The sequence below is a fragment of the Trachypithecus francoisi genome, unplaced genomic scaffold (assembly GCF_009764315.1).
Source record: "Trachypithecus francoisi isolate TF-2019V2 unplaced genomic scaffold, Tfra_2.0 Lachesis_group3, whole genome shotgun sequence".
NCBI lineage: Eukaryota > Metazoa > Chordata > Mammalia > Primates > Cercopithecidae > Trachypithecus > Trachypithecus francoisi.
The window spans coordinates 15999073-16022765 of NW_022681468.1; the positions used below are offsets into that span (position 1 = coordinate 15999073).

The window sequence follows — 23693 nt, forward strand, 5'->3', positions numbered from 1 at the left end:
CAGGAGAGATTACAGTGGAATATAGGAAAACTTTGGAAGGTGAAGAGTATGTTTATTATCTTGATTGTGGCAATGGTTTCACAGGTGCATACATATGTCAAAACTTATCAAACATAGAACATTTTCTTCCATGAAATTAAAAAAAATACATGTGTATGGGAATTTTATTGTACGTCAATTGTACTTCACTAAAACTGTTAAAAATTTAAAGTGTACCTATTCCAAGACAGGCTAGAAAAATGATTTCTCACTGTTTCAGTTTATTTAGTGCCAAAGTTAAGTGAGCAGTACTTCTTTTTAAAATCAGAGTGAGTTAAAATCACACCTCTTATGAAAAATTATAAAAGTGACTTTGTTTATTTTAAATTGATTTTTTGGCAGTTTGAAAATACCTCAGAATATAGGAAACTGTGGCCACGGTCCTGAGAATTTGGGTCCAGTTGCAAGATCATACCTGTCATGGTGACAGGTACTAAGGGTGGCCTTAGCTTGACAACATTAAGTGGTGGCTTCTCTAATTCCCCTCTTTCTGATTCCACATATACAGGCAATCTTTTTAAAATAATTTTCCTTTCCACTGTAGGTCTGAGTGTGGAGAGAAGTATATTGCTTATGATGGCAAGAATATTCTGAACAAAGTAATGTTCACGTTTAAATTGCTTTTATTCCCTTTATATTAATCAATTGGCATTCTGGTTTTAGAAAGAGAAAGAGAGCCTGAATCAGATTGTCTAAAACCTTACAACTAAAGCAAATAGACTTTTCAAGATTTTAAATAGGATTCCTTCCCTTTAATCAATTAATTATCCACTTTGTCATGGTGTCAACCTGTAATTTCATGGTTTGTGTGTGTGTGTGAGACAGAAATTTACAAACAATGCGATAACTAAATTACCCTACACTACATTTTCCTTTCAAAATAATCATTCTGAGTATCTTTCCTGGCATAAATCTTATATGTATCATTTAGATAAATGTGTCATTATCTGTCCCCTTTTTGTCATCATTGAATTTTTCCATTCATTAATTATTATGGTCTTCCCTGAACTCTGCATACTTTCCATATTTTTTGTTTGAAATGATTCAAAGTAATGTATTATCTAAGTTATCTGTTTGCCATTTTTATCTACAGGTAGCCTAGAATAAAAATGTTTTTCCAGTATATCAAATTTCAAAATATGCTAAGAACTTACAATGAGAAGAATCTTAGAGTCCAATTTCTCCCCTGACGTAAGAATCCCTTTGTCTGTGAGAATCCATGATAGTTTTGCCATCATGGAAAGGATGGAGCTTATATAAGGTGTTTTTAAGGAAGCTATGTTCATTAATGGACAACTTTAGTTTATGAGTTTTCCCCCACTTAAACTGAAATTACTATTTTCTCATTTCTGAATGTTGATTTTGGTCCTGCCTGCTCAAGAACATGGAATAATTCTATTATTTCTTTCCAGACATTACCTTAAGGATAGTTTTATCTAGGATAAATCTTTCTAGTTCTTTTAGCTATTCACTAGAAATCATTTCTAGATTTCTCATATCCTGATACTATTTTGGACAAATATTAAATTATCAGTATTATAGATTGGAATGACAGGTTTTTAGCTTTTCTGTGAGTCTGTTTCTTATTTTTTAAATATATGTACCTGTGCTTTTCTTACGTGTCTTACACTGGCTTTTATTTTATTTGTTAAATTTATTTTATTTATTTATTTTTTTAATTTTGAGATGGAGTCTCACTGTGTTACCAAGGCTGGATGTAGTGGCACGATCTCGGCTCACTGCAACCTCCACCTCCCAAGTTAAAGTGATTTTCCTGCCTCATCCTCCCCAGTAGCTCCATTGCAGGCATATGCCACCACGCCCAGCTAATTTTTGTATTTTTAGTAGAGATGGGGTTTCACCATGTTCGCCAGGCTGGTCTCAAACTCCTGACCTCAAGTGATACGCCTGCCTCAGCCTCCCAAAGTGCTGGGATTACAGGATGAGCCACTGCGCCTGGCTTCCATTAGCTTTTATTGCCTTTCTGTATAGAACATCTTTTAGGCCAATGGCCACTCTCAGTTCCTTGCCATGTGGGCCCTTCTAACCTGACAGCTCTCTTTGGCAGAGCCTGTGAGCTGGAAAGGCAGTAGAGTCCACTAGGAAGATGGGATGCCTTGTAACCTAATCATGCAATTGACATCCTGTCATCTTTCTGTACCAAGTATTGGTTATACGGAAGGCACTAGGTCCAATCCACAGGTAAGAGGCTGTGAATGCAAATATACAATGCTCATTGGAGCCAAAGTCTGCCTACCATGAGCCCTTTACAAAAAAGATTGCCAACCCTTTGTCTAGGTAATTAATTTTGAGATATGTTGCTTTTGGAGTCATGTATAGAGTAACTACAAGTATCATTTTTTTTACCCTGTTTTAAGAAGAAATCAAATGTATTATTTTTCTTGACTTTCTTAGTCTTTACGATAAAATCCTTTATTGGCATATTTTGTAAAGCCTCCTTGATTCTTAATTTGCTGGGGGTTTATTCTTTTCATCCTCATTTTAGGTATTTCTGTACCCAGTATGAGAGCATCTATGTTTCCCAGGGTTTTTTGACTAGTTAACCAAAAACTTTCTAAGTTTGTCACAGTAGCTACTCATCTACACATTCATCTACACAAGGCAATTGCAGCAGCTTCAGACTAAAGTCCAGAAACAGGAGGGGATGGCAAGGAGAGGACAGGGTGAAATGGCCCTTCCTTTGGCACTCATACTCCTCAGCTCTGTATCTTCTTTCCTTTCTCCATTTTTTTTTTTTTTTTTTTTTGCACTGCTCCACTATACAACCTGTTGGGGTGAATCATACTTCATTATTAATTGCTCTGAGGCACTCCCTAGCAGGGTGGAGCATTTGGAGTCCTGAATAAAACCTAGGGATAGGTTAGGTGCAGTGGCTCACGCCTGTAATGCTAGCACTTTGGGAGGCCGAGGCAGGTGGATCACCTGAAGTCAAGAGTTCGAGACCAGCCTGGCCAACATGGCAAAACCCCATCTCTACTAAAGATACAAAAATTATCCAGGCATGGTGATGGACGCCTGTAATCCCAGCTACTCAGGAGGCTGAGGCAGGAGAATCGTTGGAACCCAGGGGGCAGAGGTTGCAGTGAACCGAGATTGCACCACTGCACTCCAGCCTGGGTGAAAGAGTGAAACATCATCAGTCAGCCTATCATTTCCCAGACCTTAGTCTCTCACCTGAGACCTGGCCCTCTGTTGTTTTCCCGATGATGCTGCAGTGTAGATTCTTTGCCACCACCTCTGTACACCACCCCAGCCAGTTCTCTACTACTACAGTCAACCCAGAGTCAAAGGTCAGCCTCATACATACTGGAAAGGGCCATGAAAGGAAGAAGGTAGCCTTCTGTGTTCACGACTCTGTCACACATTTTGGTCTCTGGATGACCTGCTGTTTCTCATGTATTCATGGTTCTCCGTGGCCTCCCAAAGAACGTCTCATCACTTGGGGTAATAATTTCGGCTCTATACTCTGGCTGTTGCTCTCTGCCTCCAGCTCTTTTCAGTTTAGCTTTCTCTTTGGAATTCCTTGCATTAAAGTCTGCTTCTGAACTCCAAACAGTGTCTTAGTTTTATTGTAACATGCAGCCACTTGGCTCCAAGGAACCCCCAAAGTCTGGGTTTACCACTGTCTTCCATCACTATCATCTTCCCCCTGTTAGGGAAAGGTAGTCTAAGGGCCATAATGGAATGAGTGGAGAAGTAAAGGTTTAACAGCATTGTCTGGGCTACAGAAAAAAAGTGTGCAAAGGAAGAGAGACAGGAAGAGGTCTGGCAACAAAAGTCATACTAAATAACTTTTAAATCTTATTTAAGACACATCCAGGCATGTCTAAAAGCCAGTCTAGTAGCCCCACCAGCAATCTAACTGTACAAGAGCCTAAGGGTGAGGACCCCCAGCAGAACAGCTTGGTTCACTAAGGAAGCCTGAGCCATTGAGAGAAGGGCAATTTTTGGTAATATCTATCACTTTTAGATAGAAGATGCTATAGATTAAAAAGAAAACAAAGCTCTTTTCAGCAAAATCTTTGCAGTATCATGCATTCATCTTTGGTTCCCCTAACTTTGTAAGAAACAAGTTTTTTCCTTCAGTCTCAGAAGCGATGGCAGGAGTGTGCACCTCTCAGATGGCTTCCCACGCAGTGTGGTAGGAGACCTGTTTAGCATACTGGGCAGAAGAGGGAAACAAGATGCTTTATGTGGCCAGCCACAGTGGCTCACACCTATAATCCCGGCACTTTGGGAGGCTGAGGAGGGTAGATCACTTGAGGCCAGGAGTTTGAGACCAGCCTGGCCAACATGGTGAAACCCCGTCTCTACTAAAAATACAAAAATTAGCTGGGCCTGGTGGCGAGTGCCTGTAACCCAGCTACTCAGGAGGCTGAGGCAGGAGAATCGCTTGAACCCAGGAGTTGGAGGTTGCAGTGAGCCAAGATCGCACCACTGCACTCTAGCCTGGGCAACAGAGGGAGACTCCGCCTAACCAAAAAAAAAAAAAAAGATGGTTTATGTGACAGGGAAGAAGAGTATTTATAGCTTACATAAGTCATGCCGTGGGGACAACTCCAGGAGTTACTGGGTGGGTGAGACTTTTGAGTGCAGTCACAGATTCCACAGAAGCAGATAAGTATACCAGCCAAATAATCTCAATTTATTATTAATGACCTGGCTGGTATGGCCTAGGAAACACAGGTTAAGTGGATCAAGGAAGAACTCAGTAACACCAAAAGGGAAGTGACAGCCTGTCTCATAGCTAAAGGAAGAGAGACTACTATAGAGTGACATCAGCAGCACTGTTCACCTGGGGACCGCTGTGTGCCAGCCTTTGTGCTGAGAAGTCACCCACGTTACATTCTGGAATCCTCAGAACCCTGAAAAATAAGTGGTAGCATATGCAGTTTTACAGATGAAGATGTACATGTGTCTTTGTATGTTCACTAAAATATAACTTGCCTGGGACTCAGAGCTACTGTGAAGTTGGACTGGGATCAAATACAGAGTTACTGGAAAGTTGCTCCATGCTATCTTCACGGGTAACATTGTTTCCATTCTGCTGTTTTCTTTCCAAGTCTGGCAGGTGCTTATTTCAGGTAAAGGACTGGGAAGTACTGGCCCACAGACTGCAGGGAATTGATTTCATGAAATCAGTGGAGTATTTGTTGAATAATTTTTTACTAAGGAGAAAGAGAAACAGAGGGCAAAGTCCTAGTCCTAAGAACACTTATATAGCATTTGGGAGGATATGGAATAAATACATGAAAATACATAATATCAGGGAGTTTTGACAAATGTCTGAGTGCTTTTAGGTAAGAAGAATGCTGGGGGAGGACAAAGAAGGTTTGGTTCCCTGGGGCTGGGCTGTCAGGGAAGCATTCATGATGGAGATGCAGACTGTGCTGGATAGAAGAGAAAAGATGGTGGGGAAGTACCCATAGTGGCACATGGGAGGTTCAGGACTCCATTGCCTCCTTGCCACTCTGTGTAACCCTGCCAGCGGGTTCATGATCTTGTAAGAAAATTCATGTTATTGTTCCCACTTTAATGTCATGTTCATTATAGTTTAAGGTATGCATATGGGGTAAAGAGTCAATAATAACACCCAGAGACATATACTATTAATGTTTTGATATATTTTGTTTTATTTTTTTACTTATATAATGTTGTACTCATACTAGAAATATAATTTTATATTTTTCAGTTTTTGCTGAAATTTATGTCATAAATGTTTTGTTCTCTAATTACAATACAAAACATAATTTTGTAATGGCTGCATAACATGCTATTGAGTGGATACACCATAATGCTTAACTTTTTCCCTAGTGTTGAACAAGAATGTAGATTAAGTGAAGTTTACTGAGAGCTGTTTCTAACTCAGGCAGGCACATAAATAATTTTATAATTCTGGGACCACATGGGAACCAGGAAGTAAAAGTCAAGAACATTAAGTCATGAAATGGAAAAGATTGTGAACTTTTAAATGGAGGACAAATAGAAATAAGTAAACAACCCATGAGAATGCATGCCATCTGCAGAAAAGCAAAAGAGTTATTTGCAGGCATCTCATTGAAACTGTGAGGAAGAAAGATCCTGAGTGGGCAAGATACAGTAAGTAGAAAACAATTTGACATTTATTTATTCACTAAATATTTGTTGAGGAGTTGCTATGTGCTAAGCAATGTTCTAGGCCCTGGAAATAAAGCAGTGAACAAAACAAAGAGAATTCTTACTCCATTAGAGCTTATGTTTTAGTTGGGAGAGATAAATAATAGACAAATAAACATATGGTATGCATGAAGAAAAATAAAACAGAGCCAGGGGATAAGGAGTATGGGGTAACTGCTATTCTTGATAGGATGGTTAGAGCAAGCTTCTCTGAAAAGTTGACACTTGAACAAAAGACCTCAGTGGGTTTAAGAAGTGAGTATCGCCAGGCGCAGTGGCTCACACCTGTAATCCCAGCACTTTGGGAGGCCGAGCTGGGCAGATCATGAGGTCAGGAGATCGAGACCATCCTGGCTAACACAGTGAAACCCCGTCTCTACTAAAAATACAAACAATTAGCCGGGCGAGGTGGCGGGCGCCTGTAGTCCCAGCTACTTGAGAGGCTGAGGCGCAGGAGAATGGTGTGAACCCGGGAGGCGGAGCTTGCAGTGAGCCGAGATTGCACCACTGCACTCCAACCTGGTCGACAGAGCCAGACTCTGTCTCAAAAAAAAATAGTTATTATAGTAATAAAATAAAAACAAAAAAAGAAGTGAACATCGCCCGTTGTTACTAAGACTGTTGTGCTTAATGTCAGTGATTTTTTTTTTGAGACAGGTCTTTGTTATATTTTAGTGAACATACAAAAAGACACATGTACAAAACTTCGTAGGTTTACTTTTTCTAAAACATTTTATTACAAAAGTTTTCAGACATTTGTTACAGTGCACACCTACACACTCACTACCTACATTCTACCATGAATATTTTATCATCCTTGCTTATTACCTGTCTGCCTATGAACGTGTACCTCTCCCATCATAGGTTTAATTTTAATTTTGGTGTCTTTATCCTTTATTCTGTACATTGTGAAGCTAATCACTTGTGATTTCCTTTTGCCACAGAGGTTTCCAGAAAGTTAGTTCATGAGTAGGAAGAAATTTTATATTCATTTTTGTATTATTGGTGTGTGTATTTTAATTTTATTTCATTTAGTTTTTTACATGCAGTTCCTCAATCCATTTGGAATCCATTTGGGTTGTAATATAAGGCAAGGGTCTTGCTTTTGTTTGTTTATTTCCTGTACAACTGGTTTCCCCAACATTTGTGGCCTTTTGCTATGTGATCTGGTCATTTTTTTTTTTTAATCAAGTTTTTGACCAGGCACGGTGGCTCACGGGAGTCCGAGGCAGGCGGATCACCTGAGGTCAGGAGTTCAACCAGCCTGGCCAATATGGTGAAACCCCATCTCTACTGAAAATACGAAAATTAGCCAGGTGTGGTGGTGGGTGCCTGGAATCCCAGCTACTTGGGAGGCTGAGGCAAGATAATTGCTTGAACCTGAGGTAGGAGAATTGCACCACTGCACTCCAGCCTGGTGACGGAGCAAGAGTCCATCTCAAAATAATAATAATTCAATATAATTTTCAAAATAATATAAGCTTGGTTATTTTTCACAATGTATCATCTGTGTTCACTTGATTTGGCTATTTATTTTGTTAGCACCTCAGTTTAACAATTTCATTTCATGGTACGTTGTAATATGTGGCTAGGCAGTCACCCCAATTTTCTTTTTTAGAATTTTCTTACTTGTGCTATGTATTTTGTAAACGAATATTAAAGTCACCCATGTTCTAAGGCCTTGTTGCAAGTTTAGTTAATATTCACATTTCTTGCTTTTTTGAAAGGAGTCTTTCCGTATCTGTAAAAGAAGGATAAAAATAGAAGTCTTTTGATAGGATTATTATATGGATTAAATAACATACACGTGAAATATTTAATATGGCTTATCAACTCAGAGCTTTTTCTGACTTTACAGAAGACTCCAAGATTTATTTGGGCTCTACCTAATTGTAATTCATTTCTGGAGTTTCCCAGATCCATTTTTAAGCAAGAAAAAGATAACTTTGGGATATTACCAATTCAGAAATCAAGCACATTGGAGGAGGAAAAGTGACAGCAACACCCAAGAAATGTCTCCCTACCCTTGTTGCAGGATCCTCTAGTATTGTTATGACTAAATGTCCCACAGAGTCCTCTACCCTCAACCCCACTTCTGCAATGCTCATTCTGCATAGCCAGCAGTGGTCTGAGGGATTGGCGTTCACACTCACGTGTCACAATAGACTGGAATCTGGCACCAGTTTTATTTAGCTTTATATAAGGATGCAGGACAGGAAACAGTGTATCGACATTACAGCATCAAACACATCTTCATCAGGGACCTTCCCACCACCTATGTGTGGCTTCCCAGCCCACAGAAGACACACTCAACCACTGGTGATGAGAATAAGCAGGAGCTTATGGACCACGCCAGCATGGGAAGCTCAGTGCAGGAACTGTCCCTTATAACAGCCTGTGAGCATGACTTCCAGGGGCCTGCATGCCTGCTCATACGTCTCAGTCCAAATGCAGCTCACTTCCAGGAGGAGTTTTCACAGCACCTCACCCACCTGCCACGCCACAGTTATCTTAGTCCAGTACATTTCAAGGATATGGTATAAGAAATAGTTACATCTGGGATCACCTTCTCATGGAGAAAAGATGTAACCTGCTATAGGCCCTTTCTCCTCACCACGCCACTTCCAGTGTCTGGTTCTCTTCCTGTCACTGCTGTTTTCTAGCAGGAATAGGCTTTAGAACCTCCTCACATCACTGAGGAAAGCCCGTGGCACTCTGTTTACCAAGACAACAGGGAGCCTTAGTGATATTCCTTCCACGTTCCTTCTGTTTTCACAGGGTGGGGCAAGATACTCCTCGTCATCTGCTAGGGTCTCCTGCGGCTTCCTCTGGCCATACAATTTTCACTCAGCAAAAGGAGGGGTTTAGGCCATCACTGGTCATTCTCCAAGCTCCCTCATCAGCACTGTTTTCCGCTGACATTCTTTCAGATTTCTACTCAATTTCTCCCAATGTGGTCTCTGCCTCATCTGAATTTAAAATTCTAGCTCCCTGCATGTGGTCTCCTTGTGCTCTTCTTCCCAGACTTGGCATCTCAGCAGAGCCATTTCTGTTTTTGTGTACTCCTCCTTTTGAGGATGAACCCACCATAGTGGATATTTCTCCTTTCTGTCTTCACAGGACTGACTGTTCTTTCCCCAGCGCCTGGTATTGAGTAGATTTCCAATACACGTTGAAATGTTCTTAAGGTTTAAGAAATAATAGATGGTGCAGACTCAGTTTGCTAAGATGGTATCAGCCAAAGTGCATATATTTCTACCCTGATTCAACAAAAGTAAATATCACAATTTGCTTATCTCGACCCTGATCCTTTATGCAAAGATTTTTTCCTGCAAAAAGTACAGTAAAGGTAGAGAAAATGGGAAAAGCTGTTTATTTTTCCCCGAGAAACAGGATTCCCAGTTTCTCTCTCAGACACGCCTGTGTCTGATCTGAGAAGAGGATTGTCTATTCATGCCGAAAACCCAGACAAGCAGTGAGCAATGGGAGAGTATTAAAGAATCAAAAAGCAGAGAGGGTGTTGCTTGTTTCTTTCCTTTCTTTTCTTGTTTTACCAATATTTTCTTGGGTTCCCAGAATTAAGTGCTAGAGGTAGAATTAACTTTGAGATTAACAATGCTGCTGGAATCTTTTGTTAAAAATTACAGTTTCATTATCATTTCACTGATTCTCAGTGGCTACTTGATGAAGCATCTGGCCTATTTTCTTTTTTTTTTTTTTTTTTGAGGCGGAGTCTCGCTCTGTCGCCCGGACTGGAGTGCAGTGGCCGGATCTCAGCTCACTGCAAGCTCCGCCTCCCGGGTTTACGCCATTCTCCTGCCTCAGCCTCCGGAGTAGCTGGGACTACAGGCGCCCGCCACCTCGCCCGGCTAGTTTTTGTATTTTTAGTAGAGACGGGGTTTCACCGTGTTAGCCAGGATGGTCTCGATCTCCTGACCTCGTGATCCGCCCGTCTCGGCCTCCCAAAGTGCTGGGATTACAGGCTTGAGCCACCGCGCCCGGCCGCATCTGGCCTATTTTCTATATGCTTGCCTTGGAATGAGGGAGTTTAACAGTAGCTCACATTGATTGAGCATTTGCTATGTGCTAGGTACTATGTTAAGCACTCTACAGGTCTTATTTAAGCATCATAAATACCCGTTTTATGTAGGCACTGATGTTATGCCCATTTTACAGGTGAGAAAACTGAGGTGCAACATTTAGTTATCTCAAGGTCACACAAGGTCAAGGCAGAGCCAGTGCTGGACTCAGTCTGACTCCAAATTCTATATTATAACTCACCAAATTCTGTATTATGTAATATAGAATTATAATTCCAAATTCTATATTATAACTCAGTATATAATGTATGCTGTCTCTTATACACTAATTATCTGTTTTTATTCCATAATGGTTATTCATATTTTAATGCACAATAGGGAATCTTTTTGCAAACCCAATTAATGGAGTAACTGTCTTCATATATATTGTGTTAAGGTTCTTAATTTCAGTCATTCCTTTCAATATTTCTTACTAAATTATTGATCTGGATGTTAAGAGGGAGAAGGGTACACTTGGATTAGATTGATTTCTTCTGTAACCTTAGAATAAATTTCTCATCAAGAAACTTTATTACCATCTTACGTTTTTACTTTCCATAATAAATTGTGGATTTTACTCCATCTCTGAGCTCTACCTGCCTCATAGGGCTTGTCTGGCTGTCTTATAGCAGCAAACAATGAAGCAGATACTTTTACCCCATGAAAATCCCCAGCTCTAGTGCCCATTTCCAGATGTCAAGAGTTGAACCATCTCCAAGTGGGTCTGACCCCACTTGTCTCGGTGGACTTCCCTCTGCATTCCCAGTCACTTACCTGAATTTGTTAAGAGTGTTTTATGTTGTGAAGTCTTTAATCATAGAGTCTAGTCTATATATGGGAGGTCTAATCTAGCCTCAAGCTTTTCCTTTTTTCCCCCAGTGAAATATTTGGGATGGTAGCCTCCAACCAGGATTGACTTATATTGAAAAAATAAGCCAACATTTTTTGTTACTGCTTATTTGAGTTTCAGAAATTTGACTTCATGGTATCTCATTCTAAATATTTTTTCAACAGTATTGAGGTATTATTGATTCATGTTAAGTATTTATATCTCTCTTTCACTTGTGGTTCAGTTTCAAAGTGTATTTCACCATGTTGTTGTTGTTTTTGTTTGTTTTGTTTTTGTTTTCTGGTCATCCTCTGGTTGTTTTAACAGCAAGTTTTGTCTGCTTACAGGAGAATATTAAAAAGTGAGCCTCCATATCCCCAAGAAATGAGTGCTTTAGCTAAAGACCTAATTCAGCGTCTTTTGATGAAAGATCCCAAGAAGAGATTGGGATGTGGTCCACGTGATGCAGATGAAATCAAAGAACATCTCTTCTTTCAGGTGAAATTATTGAATAGATAAATGGTTTCATACTCCTTGCCATTTTCAAGGTCGTTGGCATTCTTGTGAAATTAGTGAACACAATCCCCTTTGGATCATCTTCCACTGGCATTTTCACATACATTACACCTTTTGTTTGTTTGTTTATTTGAGACCGAGTCTCGTTCTGTCACCCAGGCTGGAGTGCAGTGACGTGATCTCGGCTCCCTGCAAGCTCTACCTCGTGGGTTCACACCGTTCTCCTGCCTCAGCCTCCAGAGTAGCTGGGACTACAGGCGCCTGCCACCACGCCCGGCTAATTTTTTTTGTATTTTCAGTAGAGATGGGGTTTCACCATATTAGCCAGGATGGTCTCAATCTCCTGACCTCGTGATCCACCCACCTCGGCCTTCCAAAGTGCTGGGGTTACAGGCGTGAGCCACCGTGCCTGGCCTTTTTTGTTTGTTTTTAATGATGGGGACCCTTTAGGTAGGGTCAAATTCTACTTGTATAAACATAAATGGTCTTTTTCTCCCTCAATGGAGCGGGAGTGGGGAGGATCATAATAGCATTCAATTTTCTACATACTCATTCATTAGAGTTTCTAGGGGGTGGTTTCCATTTATGATCTTGAGATCTAGCCATATGGACTAAGGAGACTTTTACTGTACTTTTTACTTCTGTTTCAGTTCATGAGCTATTACCGCCACTATGTTTCACCTTTTAGATAGTGATTTCATCACTTCCTCTTTTACCAGAAGTAATCTTTAAAAATTTTAGATTTACCTATTTCTCAGTTACATATTCATGACACAAAGAGAGTTATTCATTTATTTCCTTTGTCCTGTGACAGTGCTTCTCTTATTCTGAAAAAGCCTAATGAGACCATTCTACCAAGAACCAACATATCTGCTCAGTTTAGTACAAAAAAAAACCAAAATATTAAACTTCTGGGAAAAAACATTTAAATTAACTGAATTGGCTAGTTATTTCCAGCCTCAGTCGTCAAAATGGGGATGCTATGGCTTTGATTTCTAAAACTCTGGAGATACAACTTTTAAATAACTTAATTTTATCAGTAAGCCTGACCTAAATATTTATGGTCTAAAGGAACCATCTAGGTTTTATTTTTTATTCTGTAAATTAAACTTTTACATGATTATCACCAAAACAAATGAAAATAATATATCAAAATGAAGAAAATCTCTTTTGTCAGTTAAGCTTCATGTTGTTATTTATTGTTTTTTAAATATATAAAAACAAATATTGGTTAGAAATGAGAATTATCTCTGCACTTCTATGCTCAAAAAAAGGCATATTTTTCTTAGTCTGTCAGTATAATTATTTTTTTAAATACTGCACATCTTACAGAAGTTCAGTAACATAATGAGAAATATATTTAGAATAAAATAAACCTCTCATATGCATTTCATAGATTCACATGGCTTGGAAGGATTACTCTTTGAACAAACTTTCAAATATCTTGTTCAGAAGTTTATCTCAAAAGTTAACAGTAAAATTTAAGAAACAAGTCAAGCAAAGTACCCCCAACCATATTTTCCTAAGATCTTTTTCTCCATGGCTCCCTGTATTTGGGAATATTGCAGTTTGTCTTTGATATTAGAGAAATTTCTCTTTTCAGTAGCTTGGAATAGTAATTTTAGATTACTTGATTGCCTTGATGTTTTAAATGATAAGGACACTTTTGGAAAGACCAGAATTCTACTTGTAAAGGCCTAAAAGGGCCTTTTCTCTGTAAATGGAGCGGAGGTGGAGAGGATCATAATAGCATTCCATTTTCTGCATATTAAACATTCTCCTGCTAACAACCTGTTTCTTTAAATTACACCTTTCCTCTAGAAGTTTCTTTTAATATATGTACAATAGCCAAGCACACGTTATATGCTTGTAATGGAAAACATTACAGCTGCAGAGACAAAAAAACACTAACTAGAAAGTCAAGAGATGTGTTCAAATCCTGACTCTTCCATCAATTGTGTTTGAGTGAAAAGGTTATTTCTTATTTCTCGGCCTCAGTTTCACTGGATCAAATAAAGGAGATGAACTAAATGATCTCAATTCCATTTTAGCTGAGAAATTTGGAGATCTGTAATTTAATTATTTTGTTTCTATTGCATCTACAAGACAACATAATAAAAACATTTTATGGTAGTTGTTGATTAAACTTACTGAATTTTATCAACCAAGAAATGCACATTTTCATATTTTACTGTCACTGAAATCAGTATGCATGTTACAGTGGCCATCACCTTATATTCTTATGATTAATACTTTTTTCTTCCTAATGATACATAAAATAATTGTGTATCTTACTATCAGTAATGGCATCTTAGATTTGAAGAAATATGGTAGTAGGAGATCTGTAGGATTTAATTCAGTAAGTGTTACCTGAGATTGTTTTAAATGATAGAAGGAGCACAAAGAAACAGAGTAAAGGATTGGATTTCAGTAATATAACTCAATAAGTGACCTAGAGGGAAAAGGGGCTTGCATTATTCTATGGGGGACATAAGAGGTAGTGTTTAAAATGCTTGAACACAGTTGAATAAGATAAGAGTGATCACATCCGTATGATGGTGTCATTTGAACTTCTAGACATAGGCACATGCATGATTACTTATTTTCCAGTCTGTCTGGATGCCCAGGAGGAAAAGCAAGTGCAGGCGGAGAGCTAAGTAACACTGCCTCTAGAAAACAGGAGTGTTCCTTTAGAGCTGATATCCACATCTGTAGAGCATTTGGAAACCCTTTATTTCAGTTTTTTATTTTGTTTTGGATTTTTTGCTTGTTTTCTTTTTGGCTTAGCACCTTTCTGAAGAGGCTCAGGACAAAAGTATTTTTCTGTTATCTTTAAAGGTAAACTAGGGTGTCTTGGTGCCCCCCAGAGGACACTCTGAGATTCAACAGTGATAGTCTCATCTTTTGAGGCACAGCATTGTTTGGAGCTATAAACTGCTGTGATCTTGCTTGGAAAAAATATATTTTTTATTATTGATGTAAAATATGTTCCCTTATTTTTATCCTCTCTCCCTACCAGTCAAAATCCTAATTTATCTTTGCTATTCTTAGAAAATACATTTTGACTGTTGATTTCTGCTTTGTACCAACTTTCTTTGTTTTAGAAAATAAATTGGGATGATTTAGCTGCCAAAAAAGTGCCTGCACCATTTAAGCCGGTCATTCGAGATGAATTAGATGTGAGTAACTTTGCAGAAGAGTTCACAGAAATGGATCCCACTTATTCTCCTGCAGCCCTGCCCCAGAGCTCTGAGAAGCTGTTTCAGGTAATTTCCCATCCTGTGCACGTGTACACTGGCCATATGTCCTTTGAAAGAAAAGATTAAATTTCCCCATATTGAAGTAGTTTTGTTGGCACCATAAAAATGGGATTCTTTAATATCTTCTAAATTATTAAGTGCAGAAATATTGCAGATTGTTAACCGAAGCTTATAGTTGGCTCAATAGCAGATGTTATTTATGTGATTATTTTTGATATAAGGGAAGTTTTAATTTTATACCTGAAATTTTATTTTTGTTCAGACTCTTTTATAGAAAATACAATAATCTTTTATTTTACCTCTATTCATATTAAAAATTTTTTTCTTTATATACACAGGGTCTCACTCTGATGACTGGAGTGCAGCAGTGCTGTCCTAGCTCACTGCAGCCTCAGACTCCTGGGCTCAAGCAATCCTCTCACCTTAGCCTCTGGGATAGCTGAGACCACAGGTGCAAACCAGCACACCCAGCTAATTTTTCTATTTTTTGCAGAGATAGGGTCTTGCTATGTTGCCTAAGCTGGTCTTGAACTCCTGGCCTCAAGTGATCCTCCTGCCTTGGCCTCCCAAAGTGCTGGAATTACAGGCATAAGCTACCACATCCAGCCTTGGCCTCCTGAAGTGCTGGAATTACAGGCATGAGCCACCACGTCCAGCAAAAAAAAAAAATTTTTTTTAAGAAACAAGGTCTTACTCTGTCACCCAGGCTGGAGTGCAGTGGTATGATCATAGCTCACTGCAGCCTTTAACTCCTTGGCTCAGGGGATCCTCTTGCCTCAGCCTCCTGAATAGCTGGGACCACAGGTACATGTCACCACACCCACCTAATTAAAAAATTGTTTTTTTAGAAACAGGGTCTTACTTTGTTGCCTAAGCTGGTCTTGAACTCTGGCCTCAAGTGATCCTCCTGCTTTGGCCTCCCACAATATTACCTTATTCATTACCTTCAGTAACTAATCTTAACTGCTAACTCTTAAAAAAGATTTAGATTTTTATTATATTTAGAAAAGGGCATTTGTCACACAAGATAAAATATTCTAACTATTAAATGGCATCAGAGCTTAGCTTCTTTGACCTCTATAAGTATACCTTTAGTATGGCTTAATCTGGCCATCCAGACTGTGTCTTTTCTTCTTTGCTTATCACTGTCTAGTATGTGACTGGGCACTTATTGAACTTTTTTTTAAATGTTTGTTAATTAGTGAATGTTCTAACTTGAACGGATTAATCATCCATCTTTGTACCACTTGGCTGAGAGCATCATTCTGCCATTAGACTTTGTTCCTTTCCAAAACTCGATTTTAAATGTAATTATTCTGAAGATAATAAGAATCAAATAATTGCTAAATTAGAAACTAACTTTAATGAGACTTGCCATTTTTCCAGTTTGAAAAACAATAACATTTAAATACCACTTTGTGGCCGGATCTGGTGGCTCAGGCCTTTAATCCCAGCACTTTTGGAGGCTGAGGTGGGTTGATCACTTGAGGTCAGGGGTTTGAGACCAGTTCGAGACATGGTGAAACCCTGTCAGACATGGTGGCATGTGCCTGTAATCCCAGCCACTTGGGAGGCTGAGGCAGGAGAATGGCTTGAACGCAGGAGGCCGAAGTTGCATTGAGCCAAGATCGCACCACTGCACTCTAGCCTGGGCAACAGAGCCAGACTCAGTCTCAAAAAAAAAAATAAAGACCACTTTGTTTAATACCTTGACTATATCCTTTTTTTGAGAAGTTAGTTATGTTTATAAACAAATTTTTATCAGCAAACCAGGAGAATTTCATCTGTGAGTCTGATTTTGGGGGTGGAAAAGTGAAGAAGTCTTTTTCTACCTTTATTTTTGAATTGGTTTAGTTCTACCAGAAGATGGCATTATATCCTTCTGAACAGCATTTTTCAAATGATTTGAAATAACCTTGCATTTTAGATTGCAAATAGAATAAAATTAGACTCATCTCAACAAATATTTGAGTGTTTTTCTAAGAAAACAAAAGTCATTACAATCTAATCTGTGTTAAACTGGAAAACTGCAAGTTGTTTTTCCTTATCTTTCTTTGTCTTGTTTTTAGGGGTATTCCTTTGTTGCTCCTTCCATCCTATTCAAGCGTAATGCAGCTGTCATAGACCCTCTTCAGTTTCACATGGGAGTTGAACGTCCTGGAGTGACAAATGTTGCCAGGAGTGCAATGATGAAGGTATATAGAAGTGGTAACTTATATGACATATTTATAGGTTTCGTGAGTGTTTAAATACCAACTCTAATTAATGTTCTTAAGTCTAGTAATTCAACTAAAGTGCAATTTTAACAATGTGATACAGTACTATTTTCCCTAGAATATTAACGTCAAGTTGAATGAGCTTCTTTTTACAATTATAGAGAATTATGTATCTTAAATAATTGTGTAGATAAAAATAGAAATTACCTATAAAGATGAATTGTAGATTATAAATGTATTCTATTCCCATTTATTAATATTAATAATTTTATTTTACTCTACAATTTTATTGATCCCTTGTGTATTACTGACATTTTCTGAAGTTAAATGATGTTGATTTCTTAACAGGACTCTCCATTCTATCAACACTATGACCTAGATTTGAAGGACAAACCACTGGGAGAAGGTAGTTTTTCAATTTGTCGGAAGTGCGTGCATAAAAAAAGTAACCAAGCTTTTGCAGTCAAAATAATCAGCAAAAGGTATGATCATTTATAATATATTATTGTTTCGTATGTATTCATGAATTCTGTAAATTAAGAGATATTTATTTAAAATGAAACCAGTATTATATTGTAAGGCTTTTTTACCCATAGGTTTAACCACTTGGCTCATCAGTTGGTCCATTATACTTTTAGCTCTAATTGATATTTGATGATAAAGTAATCCATTTTAGACATACATCATAGTCTTATTTACTTTTGAGTTTATCTAGAGAAAACGTCTTTGTGACAGTGACATATTTAATCAGCCTCACTTAGTGATTTTGGCAGCTGGTGCCATTTCTACTAGTTGTGTATTTGAAATATTTTTCTCTAAAATTATTTGGCAAGCTACTGATAGCTTTGAGAGCCATCTAGCTGTTTTGGTAGCTGATGATTATTGTTAAGATTGCATATTCTTATTACTAAATTGTCAGGCAAGTAGAGCATTCATTTCCTCATATGATTTGTACTTTTCTGACTCAGAAATAATAATTTTCTCCAGAAGATTACTTTTTCTGGTGTGTGGTATGATTCATTACTTTCATGGAAACTTCATTACGGTATATGGTAGCATGTATATTCTGAATGCACTGTAAATAAAACTAAATTAGTCTTGGGGCAGTACTGATGTAAAAGCTTTCTTGAAGAGACCTGTGGGCGCTAAGTGTCTCATCTTGCAGGATGGAAGCCAATACTCAGAAGGAAATAACAGCTCTGAAACTCTGTGAAGGACACCCCAATATTGTGAAGTTGCATGAAGTTTTCCATGATCAGGTATCCTACTTTTTTTTTTTTTCCTATGTGTACTAATTCACTTACAAGGTTGTACTTTTCACCACTTTTATTGGTGCTACTGGGTCAGAGTCAGGGATATGGAACATCACCCAATCACCAGAAAGGGCAGAGAAACCACCCTCCCAAACCCTCCCCAGCCACACACTGTTTCCCAACCCCAAATCAGGTTATCCCTTCACTTCTCATGCTTTTCTCACTCAGCAGTTACCACCTATGACAGGAAGACGGAGGGACAGGAGCTCAGTGGTGCAGTCACTAGCTACAGTGTGCTTGTTGCCAATGCTGCTGCTACCCACCATCACTTAATCCTGGAATACTTCTCTGGACTCAGGAATTGTGAGCCTCCAACTTCCCTTTCACTTACAGAAGAGAACTGAGAGAGTCTGGAGCCTAATTAATGCAAGCTAAAGGACAAATAGGAAGCTGAAAGCAAAGATACTCCAAGTGGTAAATTCTGCTCAGAACCCTGGCCAGATCATGCTGCCCCCTCTTCTGCTCTCAGTCCTGCTTTGCAACAGGAACTATGGGAGGACACCAGTGTGTTCAGTTCGTGTCTGCTAACCTCACACGTGACAGAAATTGCTCCATTACACTATTCTCTGCCCCTGAGACCAGGTGGGGTGATGCAGTCCTACTTAAGACAACTTGGAGGCACAAGAGAACGAACCAATCCTGCATGTGCTTTGCCCTAATTTTACCAATGAAGAAACTGAGATTTGGAATGGTCATAAAACTTGTCCAAGGTCACATAGCACGTCGATGGCGAATCTAATAAGGAGAACCTGTACTCCAGTTCTGGGCTCTCTTTGTTGTGCTTTCATAATATCTGTGACCTAGGATCAATGGGGGCCGGTTCTCTACCACATTGAAATATCCTTGAGTGCTATTGCCAGGAATGATACATCATGGTGAGACCAGGCAGCAGCAGCAGTAGCACCATAGCCACAGTAGCTGCTCCATTTATCATCACATATCTTGTGTGGTCTAGGTCCTGTACCAGGCACTCTGCATGTATTATCTTATTCAGTCCTTACCCTAGGTCCATGAGGTGAGAAAATGGACACTCACAGAAGTTAAGTAACAGGTCTCACAGTTGGTAAGTGTGGTAAGGCCAGGATCTGAATCCACACAGTCCAACTTCAGAGCCCAACAAGCTTTTACTTACTTTGCACTACTGCCTTAGGGAAGGCAGAATCACATCTGGCAGTAAGCATCCCAAAATGGCATCATCCTCTACTCACTCTTCGGTTCTTATAGTCAGAAAAGAAATGCCACTGAAGCAAGGACTCGGGGAACCACTGTCCCTGATCCTCTACCTCCTCTTGCCTCATCAAGCCACTCAACACAAGAGGAGGTAATGAGTCCCCTGGCCACGAATGTGCTTAAGAAGAGGCTCACTAGACAGTCACCTGTTGAAGATGACATAGAGGAAATTGACGTCATTCAAGGAATCAATGGGTGATCTTAGATGCTCCCCTCTGGGTTAGCAACTGTGCCCCTAACTACATCCCAGACAAGATATTTGATCTCTGACCTTCAGACTAACGTCAGATCCCACGAACAACATTTCTAATTTATTATTTATGTCACAAATTAAGTAGATGTTTTGCTATTTATATGTTCAGGAGTTACTAAAATATAAATTGTCACATGATGTAATCCTATACAAACTAGTATAAATACATTATCAATCTAATATGCAGTTGTAGTGTATCTTGGGTTTTCTCATAATGGTGGCACGGTTGCCTAGATCATCCCTGTATCCAGTCTTTTCTTCAACTAATGGGTGAAACTGGTTATAGTGGGTCTTCATCCTTTGTGCAGTAGTGTTCATTTTATGTGCCATGATATGCATTTCACATACTCTGTGAGTTTGCTATTGCTGCTGCAACAAATCACCACAAACTTAAAACAATGCAAATTTGTTATCCTGCAGTCTGGAGGTCAGAAGTCCAAAATCAGGCCCATTAGCTTAAAGTCAAGCTGTCACCAGGGCTGGTTCCCTCTTGAGCAGAACCAGGTGCACAGCAGGAGGTGAGCGGCAGGTGAGCCAGCATTACCACCTGAGCTCCACCTTTTGACAGATCAGCGACAGCGTTAGATTCTCACTGGAGCACAAACCCTATTGGGAACTGCGCATGGCGAGGGATCTGAGTTGCAGCACTCCTTATGAGAATCTAATGCCTGTCCCACCCCACTACTGCCTCCCCTCGTCCGTGGAAAAATTGCCTTCCATGAAACCACTTCCTGGTGCCAAAAAAGTTTGCGGACCTGGCTCACGCCTGTAATTCCAGCACTTTGGGAAGGTGAGGCAGGTGGATCACTGGAGGTCAGGAGTTCGAGACCAGTCTGGCCAATATGGTGAGACCCTATCTCTACCAAAAAATACAAAAAATTAATCAGGTGTGGTGTTGTGCACCTGTAGTCCTAGCTACTCTGGAGGCTGAGGTGGGATAATCCGTTGAACCTGGGAGGCAGAGGTTGCAGTGAGCCAAGACTGCACCACTGCACTCCAGCCTGGGTGATAGAGTGAGACCCTGTCTCAGAAAAATAAGAAAAAAAGAGAAAAAAATGTTGGGGACCACTGCTCTGGAGGCTCTAAGGGACAACCCATTTACTTGCCTTTTGTAGCTTCTAGACACCCCCCAACATTTCCTTGACTGTGAGCCTTCCATGCATCACTCTAAGATCTTGCCTCCAGGGTCTCATCTCGTACTGCTAACTCTGATGAATAATTCAGGATAATCTTGCATCTCAAGATCCTTAATTTACTAATCACATCTCAAAAGGCCCTTTTGCCATCCTTCTAAGGTAACAACCACAGGTTCTGTACATTAGGACATGAACATCTTTGGAGGGCCATCATTCAAGCTCTACCACACATACATTTTCTCATTGTTATCTGTATTTTATTGATAAAGATACTAGAATTAATAAGATAAAGTAGCATCCCAAGATCATGAATAAATAACAGAATTGACCTTCAAATCCAGGTTGAACTCTAAATCTATTCTTACACCACTACAAGTATTGCCTTACATCTTTTTTAAAGCTCACCAGTCTATATTTGTAGCAGACCTGCAAGCTTGACTTTATCTGATGTAGAAACTCAGTTTGATGTCTAGTAGGCTGAGAGCAATTTTCTTTTTAGAAGGGTCGTTCACTCTACAATTTGTCTAATGTGTTCAGGATAATGTACTTACAATTATCTTTTTTATGAATCAGTTATTCTAAGTTTTGCTAATACAGAAAGAAGCATTTTATTTGTGAAGTGATGTTGGCCTTATAATGCATGGCACCTGAATTCAGTATATTGCCATGATATCTTTTTCTAAATGATTTTTGTTCATTTGAGAGCTGATTAAGTCCTTTCCTTTTTTTCTTTTTTGAGATAGGGTCTCACTCTGTCACCCAGGCTGGAGTGCAGTGGTGCAATGATGGCTCCCTGCAACCTTGACCTTCTGAGCTCAAGTGATTCTCCCACCTCAGCCTCCTGAATAGCTGGGACTATAGGTGTGCACCACCATGTCTGGCTAATTTTTGTTGTTATTTTTTGTAGAGATGAGGTCTCACTATGTTGCCCAGGCTGGTCTTGAGCTCCTGGGCTCAAGCAGTCCTCTCACCCTGGCCTCCAAAAGTGCTGGGATTGTATAGCCCTTTGCTTTTTGATAGTTCTTTTAGAAATTATGCATTCTGACAGAAAAGGGCCAGGGATGGGGAAGAAAAAGCATGGTAAACATATAATTTACAAAGTAAGTATTAAGATAATACTATTGGGATTAAAGCAAAAACCCATAGTGAGTTATAGGTATTTGTAATAAATGTTAACAGGAACCCTGAAACTAATCTATTGAGTCCTAACAGGAGGTTCAAAATGACAATATCAAAGAATACCTTTTTAAACTTTGACGTTGTAATTTATTTGTAGAGACGGAGTCTCACTGTGTTGACCAAGCTGGTCTTGAACTCCTGACCTCAAGCAATCCTCCCACCTCAGCCTCCCAAAGTGCTGGGATTACAGGTGTGAGTCACTGAGCCCGGCCTCAATACCTTTTTTAAAAGATTAATTTGTCATTGAATGGGTGTGCCAGGCTTCACGTGGGCAGTTGCCCATTCTACTCAGTCAGTATTCAGATTCTATATTATTTAAAGCAAATGACTTCACATTATTGTCACATTATTGTCAGCAGTTTAAAAAGAAAGATGTGTGAATTTGATAGGGAGGGTTGGAATGGAATTCAAATGAAAGAATTAGCTGGGTGCAGGTGCACTCCGATAGTCCCAGCTCATTGGGAGGCCTGAGATGAGAGAATCTCTTGAGCCCAGGAATTCAAGGGCAGATTTCTTTTTAGAGACTTCATCTCTTAAAACAAAACACTGCAAATGAAAGAATTCATCACAGAAGGGAAAAAGGATATACAGTATAAAGATTTCACTGCAGTACTTGAAATTTTCCATTACCAAAATAGAATTATAAAACAGCTACATTATCTTTCAGCTCTTTCCTCTAAGATACGAGGATTGCCACTGATTATTTTAACAAGGGATTATTTAAACGTGTTGGTGGTAGATAGTCAATAAATGTTTTATATGTTAATAGACTGCTGTGCTTCAGAAAGGCCCTCCACATTACTCTTTTTCTTTTCTAGCTTCACACATTTCTGGTGATGGAACTTCTGAATGGGGGAGAACTGTTTGAACGCATTAAGAGAAAGAAGCACTTCAGTGAGACGGAAGCCAGCTATATCATGAGGAAGCTTGTTTCAGCTGTAAGCCACATGCATGATGTTGGAGTGGTGCACAGAGATTTGAAACCTGAGGTACAAAATCACTTGATCTCTTATGTAATTCAATCTAGCATCATTATTAAAGATCTCCCAAACATGTGGGAAGTTTCTGGGGAGGTTTCCTTATTTTTTTACTTTTCAAAGCTGTAAAATAGATAATTGAAAATATGTTTCTTGGATTTTTTTTTCTTTTATATTTCAGTCTAAAATAAATTTGTCTTTGTTTATTTTTTGCCAGCGGATCATCTTGAGGTTATATTTGTAAGTGGGAGAGCCTTTTATGGAAAAAATACTTTATGCAACAGTTGTGGACTAAAAATAGCAATGGAAATTTTTATAACAGAAAATAATATCTCTTACATATAATTTTAGAGGGTTTTTTCCCAAATGATGTATTTTGAAAACTTATTTTTTACATTTGTAATCAAATTGGTTAGCTCATGAATAAAAATGTATATAATTATATTCTAAATACTTAAAGATTGTCTTTGTTTAATTAGTTATGCCATC

The 23693-nt window shown here is 39.1% G+C and overlaps 1 protein-coding gene across 8 annotated transcripts in view; it reads left to right on the forward strand.

Moving 5' to 3' along the window:
* The window catches only part of RPS6KA5 (ribosomal protein S6 kinase A5), a 204703-nt gene that overhangs the window by 155165 nt on the left and 25845 nt on the right, over positions 1-23693 (forward strand). For 7 of the 8 annotated variants that reach the window (XM_033191587.1, XM_033191588.1, XM_033191589.1 and 4 more), the window contains 6 exons: positions 11472-11622; positions 14745-14906; positions 16970-17095; positions 17465-17598; positions 18282-18375; positions 23046-23216. In XM_033191587.1, coding sequence (XP_033047478.1) covers positions 11472-11622; positions 14745-14906; positions 16970-17095; positions 17465-17598; positions 18282-18375; positions 23046-23216 — 838 coding nt within the window. Of the gene's footprint in view, positions 1-5922; positions 6160-11471; positions 11623-14744; positions 14907-16969; positions 17096-17464; positions 17599-18281; positions 18376-23045; positions 23217-23693 lie in introns of those variants that run through there. The other variant, XM_033191593.1, reaches the window with a different exon arrangement.